The following is an 11,571-nucleotide window of genomic DNA, read 5'->3' on the forward strand; positions in this document are numbered from 1 at the left end:
TGGCCTGATGTTGCTGCTGCAAGTTGATGTTGCAGCTGCTGCCGCTGCTGCATCTAATGCTGCTGCGGTGAGCGCAGTTGAAGCGTGGCGCGGCATCTTAATCGTAGGTATATGTATGTGTGTGCAACATGGTGTCAAAACATGTGCTGCCATTGATGCCCTCGGCTGAAATCGGACCCTAGATGCGCTCCACCCTCCGCGCCTCGTTTTGCATGTTTAATGAGGTGTCTCAAGATGCATGGCCACCAATTGGCGGCGAACAGGAAGGCGATGGCGAATGGAAAGTGAAATTGCGGATCACTGTTACATATCAGGCCCCATTGTGTGCTAAACAGTCTTCCTGCCACCGCGCAGCGTTCAACACTCATTACTCATACGCACAGTTAACTTGTCAGGCCGATGGATCGGATCGGTCCCCCTCGCAGCGGGAGTCTAAACTATTGGCTAATTAAATGAAAATAATTGCAAAAGTGAAATGCACCTCTCACCACTCTGTCTGCTCGTTTTTCTTCCTGTCTCAAGCACGAACTGCAGCTGTGGAGGGCACTGCAAGTAGGTCCCTGGTTCCATTGCATGTTCTCCATTTTGTTTGTTCGTTGTTTGTTTGTTTGCCTGCTTGTTTCTGTGTTTGCCGTGTCCCACATCGCCAGCGATCCGTCGCAGCTATCTAGTATCGGATCTCTATTGATTAACCACACCTTCCCGAATCCACAGGCACGCTTCTGGGTGCAGGTGATCGACGAACTGCGACGCGGAGTGCGGCTGAAGAAGAGCAACCACGAGCGCACTCCCATCGAATACGAGCTGACGCCCTACGAAATACTCATGGGCGATATCCGAGCCAAGTGAGTACAAACTAGTCGATAAACACCAAAGTTGAGATATATGCTGGCTACTTCTTCATTAAATTACAATGATAGCAGATGATTTGATCTTCGGACCTTACATAGATAACATAATTAGCACCGCTTATTTGTAGCCAACAAAAGAATGAAAGCAATACCCCCTTTAGAAACCGCATCTAAGCCCGAATTTCTCTTCACAGAAAGTATCAGTTGCGCAAGGTGATGGTGAACGGAGATATTCCGCCGCGCGTCAAGAAAGATGCCCACGCCATGATCTTGGAGTTCATCAGGTCACGGCCGCCGCTGAAGAAGGTGTGTAAAGCCCCCAATGCCAGTTCCCCAACGAATTCCCAATCCATTCGCACGGCCAGTACCCAAGTCAACCGCAATCCCGACAGCAATCCCTCCTCATCAAAATCCCCATTTGCCTAGTGCAGAATGTGTAATATTGATGCAAAGGCTTTCCCTTCTTCCGACTTCATTTCATTTGCCGTGATTCCTCATTTTTTGTACCAAAATGTTGTTTTTCTTTGAAATAAAAATTATTAGTTTACTGTACGTTCTTGTTTCTGTACTTTCCGGACCCATCAGGCCAGCGATCGACAATTGGGCCCACCGCGCATGTGCGAGCCTTCTCCGCGGGAGCAGCTCATGGAGTCCATACGGAAGGGGAAGGAGCTCAAGCAGATCACCCCGCCGGAAGCACCGACCCTCAGGGAAAGGGGTGAGTAATCAATGTTCAACTTAACTAGTGATACTAGACTTCCCATTTGAAAAGTCCATTTGTTGTTAAAAGTACATATTGCTGTAAGAGTACAGTGGTCTCAATAGAAATCCGTAGGGTACTCTACACATGGCCAACTAATGGGTTCCACTCTCACTGACCTATCCTACAAAAGGCCAAGCCCATTGTCAAGGGGAAACCTGTGGATTTTGCACAGTGCCTGCCAAAAATAGATGCCGCCTCTAATCTTCTGCGGGCGTCCATCGCTTGGATCCTGGTCTCAAGTCGTTGTGTGCTGCTGACTCCAAATTTTACCGCCAACGGCCCATAAATTGTTGTCGCCTATATAGACAACCGATGTCTCCTGCCGCCGAGAAATATAAAAGAGGAGTGCTGAGGGATGGAGAAAGGGGCGCTGGTAGAAAACTAGTTACTGGCAAGACTTTTTCACTGCACTTGTTGCTGGGGGAGCCCATTGTCCGTCTGTCCTCCTATTTTTCTGCCATGTTTGTTTGTTTGCCGTTTGCGATTCGCTGTTTGTGTGTGTTTGCCGGCCAAAGAGCGCATGCCAACATAGATCAAAAACGGCAAGATTTTCCAATCACAACACTGAAAGGAATTTGTGCACGGTAACCAAACGAAATTGTTCAATATCGAGAGCTGATAAACCTGACTAAAGAAGAAGGTGGCTCTTAAAATGAACTTACAAGTGCTACCATTACTAAGTTTTTTAAAACATTTTCAACTATATGTTATCTATAAAGTGCAATCCATTTTTTTTCCTGTGCAATCCCCACCCCGAATCCAAAATTGAAATCCCCAATCCGCTCGGTTGGAGGAAGCGTGCAAAATTGTGACACACAAAGATAGCGACAACGCGACGACGACAACGGCAACTGCAACATTTAAGCCAGGAAAATCGAAGAAATCCAAGCACGACAACCTCACCTCCGTCGAAGTTGGCTATTGTTGGCTGTTTGGGTTTTCTTTTCGTCTGGGAATCTCTCGTATTTCTTCTTCGACTTTGAAGTTCATTTCAATATTGCAGCAGCAGCTGGACGAATTTAATTTGTATGACTATATAAAATCGAGTTGGTAAATTCAACGGCTTGCCTTGAAATGCAAGTTAAATACAATTTAGTCAAGTGGTACATTTAAAGCCCTAAAAATATTTAAACAATCTTTTTGGTTAATCTGATGATGATAACTAAACTCAAATACATTTTTTACATATACTCCTCTACATGGTTCGAATTGTGTAGCCCAACCCTCGGTGAAAACTGAAATTTTCTTAAATTTGCAAAGCATACTTATGGGTGCTCCGAAAAAAATGTTTTGGTTTACAGACACTGAAATTCAAACTCTGAGAAATAGAAACTTTAATGTAAACTCTTTGAGAAATAGTACGGTCAGTAGTTAAATTAAAAATGCTAAAAATGTAGTCATAAGCCGACCTCGTCTTCCATTATCCTTCCCTTGAAACTTCTTGAGCCTTGATTGCCATATCCTCGCGGGACTTAACGCGCTTACTCATCACATGTGGCGAGTCCTTGTTGCCGCTTGACGACGTCATCACCCCAACGGTGACGTATAAATCACCCACGCAACAACAACAGCGACGACGGCCAAACAACTTTTAGGCCGTTAAATGTCAAAACAAAACATTGGCGCTCTCTGCGAGCGACGCATGCGCAAACCGGGCCGAAAAGTGGGGAAGCTCGAGTTGACAGCTGCCACATTTCTCAGTTCCGTGTTGAGCTTCGCTGGAGACGCCTCGTCGTTGTCCGCTCTGCAGCTACCGATTTTTCTGTGGGCTAAGTGAAAATGAAATCGAAAGCGGTGGCTATCTAGTAAAATAAGCAAAGTACAACAAAGTGGCGTGTGGATATTGGGAAACGCTCAACCATACTTAATGGAGCTGCAGGGCAAACCCGACTGATTCCCATCAACCCTCCCTGAAAAGAGAGAACAGTGCGGCCCAGAGGGTGGCTTCCCTTTTTCGGACTCGGATCGATAGCCTCCATGCAACCGTGTGAGAAAACCGAAAAGTGAAAAGCCAAACGGAAATGTGCCAGGCTTAACCCATGGAAGCCCGGCCAGCGAAACGCTCCACGGCAGCCTCCGTCTTCCGGTCGCATCACATGCCGCGGGAGTCGGATCTGGTGGACATCGGCAGCGATGCCTCGCTGTACTGCGGCTCCGATGGGGAGTCCAGTCAGGCCCAGTCCACATCCACATCCACTCCGAACCCGCAAACGAGTTCCGACCAGGATCTGGACCAGCCCCAGCCAACACCTCGCGCGGCACCGAGAGCATCGGCCTCCAATAATCCGCCAACACCCAAGCCACGACAGGCCATCAGGTCATCAAAAGGTAGACATCAGCATCTCCAGACCCTCGAAAAACACACAATAGCGTCTCCCCATTGTTGAATGTGCTCCGCTTTGACCTGGTTTCGATTTCAGGCCTGCCCCAAAGTGCAAGTGGGTGGGCTGGGGGGCAGGGTACCCGCGCTCGTACTCTACCCCGAGGAAGTGTTTCTTGCTTTTGTGCTCGAGAAGCTACTCCAAGGCAACTGCAGTGCTCCGGTAATTGCCGTCGTATTATGACTTCGATTTTAAGCTCCAGTCATTAGAGGCATGAAGAAATTGGGTCCAAAGCAGATCTAGACACATGCCGAAGGCTAAATACCCTTTGTTGCCAAATAGCATTGAAAAATAGTTATTTTTATTTGTTCACTGCAATTCAGAGCTTTGGTCATTAGCGACATGGAGAAATAACACCCAAGATAAATAGACTTTGAGTAGCTTAAACACACTTGTTACTGGCCAACATATGGAAAAATCCGAAGCCATAGCTTCCATTGTTTGCTGCTAAATGTTTGAAAAGTCGCTGCCATAGTATGATTTATTTTGAGTTTTCAAATGGTTGTCTTTCTATCTAGTTCATAGTTTTCATAATCCATGAGTAAAGCAGATCGATGAAAACACTCGTGTTTGCCCCCAACCGAAAGGTTAAAGCCAGCGGACATAATGCCTAGCCCCCGGTGGTCCGTGGTCAATGGTCAGTAGCGAGCCGGATCACGTAGCAGTTATTACAGAGCCGTGGACCCATAAAGTATCTTTGAGTTGCACAAAGGCGAAGCGAACTCTTCCGCTGCAGATACGAGTTCCCAGGCGTTGCACAAGCGGAGTGGGTTTCACAAGTAGAACCATTAGGTGCGATGGGCTTAACGGCTTTTATGGTGTGGCTAAGTAAAAATATAAAAAACTATGACTACCTTTGACGTCGGTGAAGTGAGAACCCAGACATGTCACCTCTAATTGCGCAATGAGCGGCAAAAAGGGCTGGAAAATCCAGTTTTATTGCGAGTTATTCAGAGATGCCTGCTCCATTGCCCAATGATATTCATTAGATAATCCAATCGAGCCTACAACTTTCCCACCACTTTCGCCTGAGAAACGAGGACTTATTGTTACTCCGGTCTGTTTTTCTTGCAGTGCTTCCAAATGCGAACTCCACGCTGTCACGATCCAGACAGCGGCTCATCAAAGTGGACTTCTCCAAGTTTCAGGTGGGTTTCGTAACATTCCAAAAGAACTCCAAGGGGTCTGACTTATTTTCCTTATTTTCTGATTTTCTAATTCTCCAGGACGACGATCTCTTCTACGATGAGAACAGCATCAGCAGCTCCCACTCCACAGCGGCCACCCACCAGCATCATCCACATCTCGCCGAGATGCACCGCTGCTCGCAGCCCAAGATGCCGCCGTATCCATTCGGTGGCTACATGGTGCCCAGTCAGGCACGGCAAGATTGCCGGGAGACGGCGGCGCTGATGCGGCCCCGACGCACAAGTGAGTATCCGATTCTAGCGCGGATTATGCAACATATGTCCGTATATCTATAACCTACTTGGGAGCTTTGGGAGCACACGCCACTAGAGCACAAAGTACAAGGGCGGTTTGGATTTGATTGAAATTCGAGAAGAAGCGGTCCGACAAACTAACATTTAATGGTTTTTGAATATAAGTTTACGGGTTTGGTTAATTATTTCTTTAAGTTGCAAAGGTATTTTCATATTAAATATTTATGGGAAGAAAGTATTTTATATCTTATCTTTTCTAAATCTTTAATGTAGTCATGTAGCGACAGACTCAACAATATTTTATAAAGCTTTCTCCAAACTATGAACTTTGAAAGTCTTGCGCTAATTAAATAGGCACTTGCCACTGCTAACTTCCTTTGTATAAAATAAATAATTTTATATTTAAGACCGGCTTACTTTATGCTCTAGCTTTAATGCCATGGCCAAGCCATCGCCTTACGTCTTTCACTACGTATTTTGGTTTTCAATTGCAGACAGAAAGTTACGAAACCACAAGAAAATTAGAATAAAAGTGTCTAAAATTGCTTTTCATTTACTTTTTTAGTGGTGATGCAACTGACTGTCTGTGATGTGGTTTAAGTTTTTATAATTTTAATTTAAACTATTTTTATTTCTTACTTTTTTCCTTTCCTTACACAACAAAAAAAAAAAAAAAAAATCAAACACAAACTTATTTTGCCAAGGTATTTGATCGTTTTTCTGTGAGCACACTGCTAACCTATATCGATGAATTAATTTTTATGATTTTGTATGACACAAGCAAAGCCCTAGCAAAATCGAGTGAACGTAAAGTTACCAAAAATCGCACTAAGATCAAAAAATCAAATAGAAATTTTGGTGTGGTGTGGGCCGAAGTAGCAAATAACACTTCAAAATTGACGATCGGTTGAGGCGGCACTCAAGCACACACAATGAACCACACAAATATACAACAAAAAAAACAAATCTCGAAATATTTTGTAAAAACAAATGTGAATGTAGAAATAAAATAAAGTCTACTGCAATTCGCCCCTAGTATTATTTATTATGGCACCTCGTAGTGTCTTTTAATTTTGGTACTAACTTAATTGTCTCGGCTGCCAATAATCGTATAAAAATAATGTATTTTTAACTTGCCAAAAAATGACGCTTACAATCAAAATAAATATGTGAAAAACGAACAAAATTAACTGCTGCCCCGAACGAAAATGAAACGCGATCAGTGGAGCCGGCAAAGCAGGCGGCGCCTCCAGAAGAGCCATCCTTCACGAAGGACGAGTACCACAAGTTCTACGACACGGCCCTGGAATGTAAATATTTGCTAAGAAACAGCACGTAAATCCGTAATGCATTGCCATCTTGCATGATTGTCCCCCTATCGGATATCGAAATTGCTTTTAGACGCCACACTAGTATATATCACGCTACTAAACAGACAGCTTGCTTTCGAAATACACATCTGACATTTAACATTTGTCGCTTTTCCCTGCGCCTTCACTGTCACTGTCCTTCATGTATGAAAATAACTCATCCGCCCCGTTGACCCTGACTGAATGCGTTCGCCTCTCTTTAATTGACAGCCTACGACCTGGCCACTCAGTGCGAGTCGAGGAGGGCTTCCCTGCGGCGCCACACCATCGTTGGATGCCAGAGCAACCTGGACGAGACGCACTCAATGCCGCCCACGCGGCCCGAGTCGCGTCAATCGGACGACGTCAGCAAGGAGGTGAGTCCGCCAGCATAATGGTAATGAGGATATCGAGGGAAGAGGGTGCCCTCTTTTTGCATTATTATTTCAAGGATAATACATCTGTGGTGGGACTGCCATACTTCACAATATGCTAGACTCTTTCATTGTCGACCATTTCTCCACTCAAGCAAACTTTTTATCAGCAAATCAAAACAATAGTGTTTAAACCCTATTCAAACTTTATTTCTGTATCTACCAATCCGTTGCAGACGTCTAAGAGAAGTCCTGCGGAGCAGACCCATCCCTCAGACGAGGGCAGTTCAACATCCTCGCTTGGGCCATGGAACAAGTCCTTCATGGACAAACAGACGTGGATGGAACGGGGTGACGATCGGCTGTCCGTCACGCTGGCGGAGATCGTTCACATCCGTTCCGTCATGACCAAGGCGGAGCTGGAGGGCCTGCCGATGGACGTGCGCGTCAAGGAGGATGTTGAAAAGCGTCGCGTCTGCTTCCTGTGCCTGCGCACTCGGTTCTCGTTCTTCGGTCCCTGGGGCATCCAGTGCAAGCTGTGCCAGCGCACGGTCTGCGCCAAGTGCTATACCAAGGTGGGTACCGGGTTAATGGTTAACCATATGGCTGCATATTTACACATTCGGATTTCTGCTCAGATGCGAATTCCCTCGGAGCACTTCCGGAACGTGCCCCTCGTGCTGATCTCGCCATCGCTGCTGTCCAGTCCGGCCAGCTCGAGCACCCCATCACCCTCCCATCATGCCCAGCAGGCGCACTCATCCTCGACGGGGAACATAATGGACGACCAGTTCCCCAAGTCGCTGATAGAGCGTCTTTTGCGATCCGAGTCAGATCGAAAGGTGGGCTTCCTTACAGTTCGACCAGTAAACATAGACCTAATGATATTGATTCCTCTGTTCCAGACTCGCAGCACCGTGGGCAGTGCCCCATCCTCACCCAAGCACCAAAGATCAAATATGAGCACACCGGGCATTAGCGTGGGACCCGGAGCATCCTCCTCAGCGGCCGCCACTGGACAGGCCGTGGAGGCACTGCACGACCAGGCGACCATGTCGTCCTCGTATTCCGCGGCCATGCGACCCTCGGGCGTCCACCAGCAGCAGAAGCAGCACTACAACAACGCCATGTCGAGGAGCATGGAGGGACCCCGAAGTCTGCCCGTGCACAGTCCAGCATATCGACCGCTCTCCAATAACAGCACACTGGAGAGGAAGTGAGTTTTTTGTCTGGATTGTGGTGCAATACATTTATTAACCGTAATTTGTTCTCAGATCCCGCTTCTCGAGGGGATTCAACCTGTTCTCCTCGGGCAGCCATCTTGCCCAGACGCAGGAGCAAAAGGAGAACCTGCGCGGCGAGCAGGTGACCGTGTGCAACGACTGCCAGGGACTGGTCAACGAGATCACCAGCTCCGTGAAGCAGAAACGCAGCTCTGCCCGTAACCGCACCATTCAGAATCTCACCCTGGATCTGACGCCCGTTTGGAAGTAGGCGGGAATCAGATCAGAGATAGGATAACTCCGCAGTGCGTTTGAAGACCGTAGGATGGTTGCAATGGAGTTCTAACGACTGACTTGGCTCTGCATCGCTATACATACTACCATTGACTACATGACATTGATGATGACTCATTGACAGACAACAGACACTATTTGATTACTGACCACATTCCTTACCTGAGAGAATTTTCAGTTTCAGCGCGGCTGTTTTAGGGCCTTCAGAACGCACTTGCACACTTAGCTATTTACATACATGCATAGATATGGATTAGATCGACTGTTGTACACATAAAAGAATAGAGCCTCGAGGAGCCTCGTTTGTAAATCGTGTTAGTCTAGTGAATAAGCAGAGGAAATACCGAGAATTCCTGGCTGAAGCTTTGTACATTTTCTGCCGGCTACAGAGAGATCCGCTTGAGCGCACCCCACCACTTACTATTTATAAAGGAGCTAACTTACACGTCGCTACACATTAAATTATCGCAGATCGCAACGCGATGCCGTTGTTTATAATTGTTCAAAGTATGCGTAAAAGTTGATTAAGTACATGTAATCATAACTCTTGTATCCGCGTATATCAAGTGCACATATATTCGACCTCACTTGTACCCTGTACCCTGCTCCTGCATTCGTTTCAGCACGAGCGACGTATTGATCATACAGAATACATCGATATTCGCAATACGATTTCCAGTTCAGAAAGAAATTTCGTTGTTGAGATAGTTATCCAAAAATGTTGTGAAACTTTTGTGCTTGCGCAGATCTTTGTTTACCTTGTGAAGTTTTCGTTTTGTTCCCCTATTAACTACAATGTCAATGTATAACGCAAGAACCACTTGATAGCCTAATTTAATTTTAGTCGGCGTTGCTATGCAGCCCAAACTATTTAGTTAATTCGCTTAGTTTTAATTCTCCCTAAGTGCGTCTAAGTTGTAAGCGACGTCTATATAATTGTACAAGCTGATGATGCAAAGCAAACCCCTAACGAACATTATATTACCTAATTGTAGCTGCTATTATAGTTTTTCTAACCGTTTTTGAACAATTTTGTTTGATTTATCTGTAATTGTAAATGCATTTAAGTACTTGTAATATTAAATTTTATGCTTTTAAGCTAAATTCATTTACAATAATTTAATACACACACGAACACACAAAGAGATCGAAAATACACAAAACAGCAATAATAAATGAAAATACAAACTAATGAACAAGATTCAGTTTTTACACAGTGGTCTTTATTTGTAGCTTAGCTTTCTTCTGAGGGAAACAATTGGATTCGTAGTCTTCTATGTAAAATAAATTAGAGTCCATCTCGTTATTTAGGTAACAGACTATACATATTTGAAAAATATTCTGTACCTGTAACGATTATTTCGAAAACTAAGAGAAAGCAAGTGTTATATATGTTATAAGCCTTAAAGCTAGGTCAACTAGATCTACCGAGTAACAATTAAGCTTGGTCTACTGCGATAAAGGGACTCGGGCGGCGGAATACAGGAGGATGAGTTAATCCCCACGCGCCTTCTTACCGCCGCCATGTTTGTGGTCGTTTCCGCCGTGGCGCTTGCGATTGAAGCGCTTGCCCTTGTTCCTGGTGAAATCGCGTCGCTTCTTCATGAACTCGATGGCCTTGTCGATGAACTCCTTCTCCTCCTCCTCGGTGGCCTTGCGCAGCGACAGAGAGACCTCATCGTTGAACTTGAGCTGTGGATAGGCAAGTACGGTTTCGGATTAGCTAAGTAGGGTAAAGATATAACTCCATTTCTGATTCTTACCTTGCCTTCCTCCACCTTGGCAATGTATTTTTCGGCCGCATCGGCCTCGGTCAGCCGCACAGAGCCCTTGGTTTCGCCCTTGGCGAACTCAATGTAGGCCACATCGAAGTCCTTGATCTTCTCGAAGGCCTCGCGTATCTCCTCGCGGCTAGAGGTCTCCGGAGCGCCCTCGAAGACAACAATGGCGTTCTTGGGCAGCTCGAAGGCCGGCTCAGGCTTGGTTTCCTTCTTGTTTTTGCGCTTCTCGTTCTTCTGGGCGTATTCTTCCTGCTTCTCCTTAAGGTAGTCCACCTGCCACTTACGCAGCAGCTCGCGCTCCTTATAAACGATCTTCTCCTGTTCGAGGAAGGCCTTTGCCTGGTCCTTGGTCTCGAAGGTAAGGAAGATGCTGCCCTTGAACTTGTACGACTTGGTGGGCTTGTCGTAGTGCTTGCGCATGGTCAGGTTGACCACTTTGTCGTAGTTGCCTGCAAAGTCGAGCAGTTCGCTAATCTGCGAATCAAGTGGGAAGCCCTTGGCGTAAGCGGTCCGTTCCTGGATCTCCTTGCGCCGCTCTTCGTTGTGCTCTGGAATGGGACGCTCTGGATGGCGACGCAGGCTGAGTTTGTCTTCGCTAATCTCAACGAGCCCCTCCTCGGATTTATTCAGGGCAGCCACGATCTCGGATAAGTCCGTGGACAGAGAGGCCAATCTCTTGAAGGTAACGAGCACCGACAGGGGCACCCAGCCGTCCTCGTTCTTGCCGATCTGCTCGCGCAGAAACTTGTCCCGATTCAGATTGGCATCGCCGAAGTAGTACTCTACCTGCCGGATTATGGCGCGCTCCTGTTTGGAGATGCCGCCAGCGGCTTCCTCTGCTGCGGGAGCCGGGTCCTCCTTGGCGTCGCCGTTCTTCGCCTCCAGCACCTGTGCCTCGGCAGGCTGTGCTACCTCCTCCTGGGTTTCCACACTCGGGGTTTCAGCAACATCGGCCATTTTAGCTGTGAAAATTTCGCAAAGAACTGAAAATGAAATGTGCGCTCACTGAAACACGTGTGAAATCGGTAAAATGAGTCACGGCGTTTGACAACACTATTCCCGAAATGCCGTGATAGAGATGCGCATTTCAAAAACCGTGACTAGCTCCAAGCA

General features: G+C 46.5%; 2 protein-coding genes across 6 annotated transcripts in view; one reads left to right on the forward strand and one right to left on the reverse strand.

The window, feature by feature from the left end:
- LOC117146590 (protein spire) overlaps positions 1-9,889 on the forward strand; it is a 36,781-nt gene extending 26,892 nt beyond the window's left edge. For 2 of the 5 annotated variants that reach the window (XM_033312950.1, XM_033313031.1), the window contains exons 7-17: positions 715-845; positions 1,046-1,157; positions 1,437-1,569; positions 5,070-5,143; positions 5,222-5,426; positions 6,661-6,747; positions 7,018-7,163; positions 7,397-7,735; positions 7,799-8,002; positions 8,066-8,376; positions 8,435-9,889. In XM_033312950.1, coding sequence (XP_033168841.1) covers positions 715-845; positions 1,046-1,157; positions 1,437-1,569; positions 5,070-5,143; positions 5,222-5,426; positions 6,661-6,747; positions 7,018-7,163; positions 7,397-7,735; positions 7,799-8,002; positions 8,066-8,376; positions 8,435-8,654 — 1,962 coding nt within the window. In that variant the 3' untranslated portion in view covers positions 8,655-9,889. Of the gene's footprint in view, positions 1-714; positions 846-1,045; positions 1,158-1,436; positions 1,570-3,327; positions 3,943-5,069; positions 5,144-5,221; positions 5,427-6,141; positions 6,748-7,017; positions 7,164-7,396; positions 7,736-7,798; positions 8,003-8,065; positions 8,377-8,434 lie in introns of those variants that run through there. The other 3 variants (XM_033313123.1, XM_033313215.1, XM_033313306.1) reach the window with 3 other exon arrangements.
- On the reverse strand, positions 9,879-11,515 carry LOC117146836 (la protein homolog). Its single transcript, XM_033313432.1, has 2 exons — positions 10,441-11,515; positions 9,879-10,369 (listed from the first exon to the last, which is right to left on the reverse strand). Exons 1-2 carry the CDS (start codon positions 11,413-11,415, stop codon positions 10,172-10,174), a joined length of 1,173 nt encoding a protein of 390 aa, XP_033169323.1. The 5' UTR covers positions 11,416-11,515; the 3' UTR covers positions 9,879-10,171.
- Positions 11,516-11,571: the final 56 nt, after the last annotated feature.

The sequence above is a fragment of the Drosophila mauritiana genome, chromosome 2L (genome assembly GCF_004382145.1).
Source record: "Drosophila mauritiana strain mau12 chromosome 2L, ASM438214v1, whole genome shotgun sequence".
Lineage (NCBI taxonomy): Eukaryota > Metazoa > Arthropoda > Insecta > Diptera > Drosophilidae > Drosophila > Drosophila mauritiana.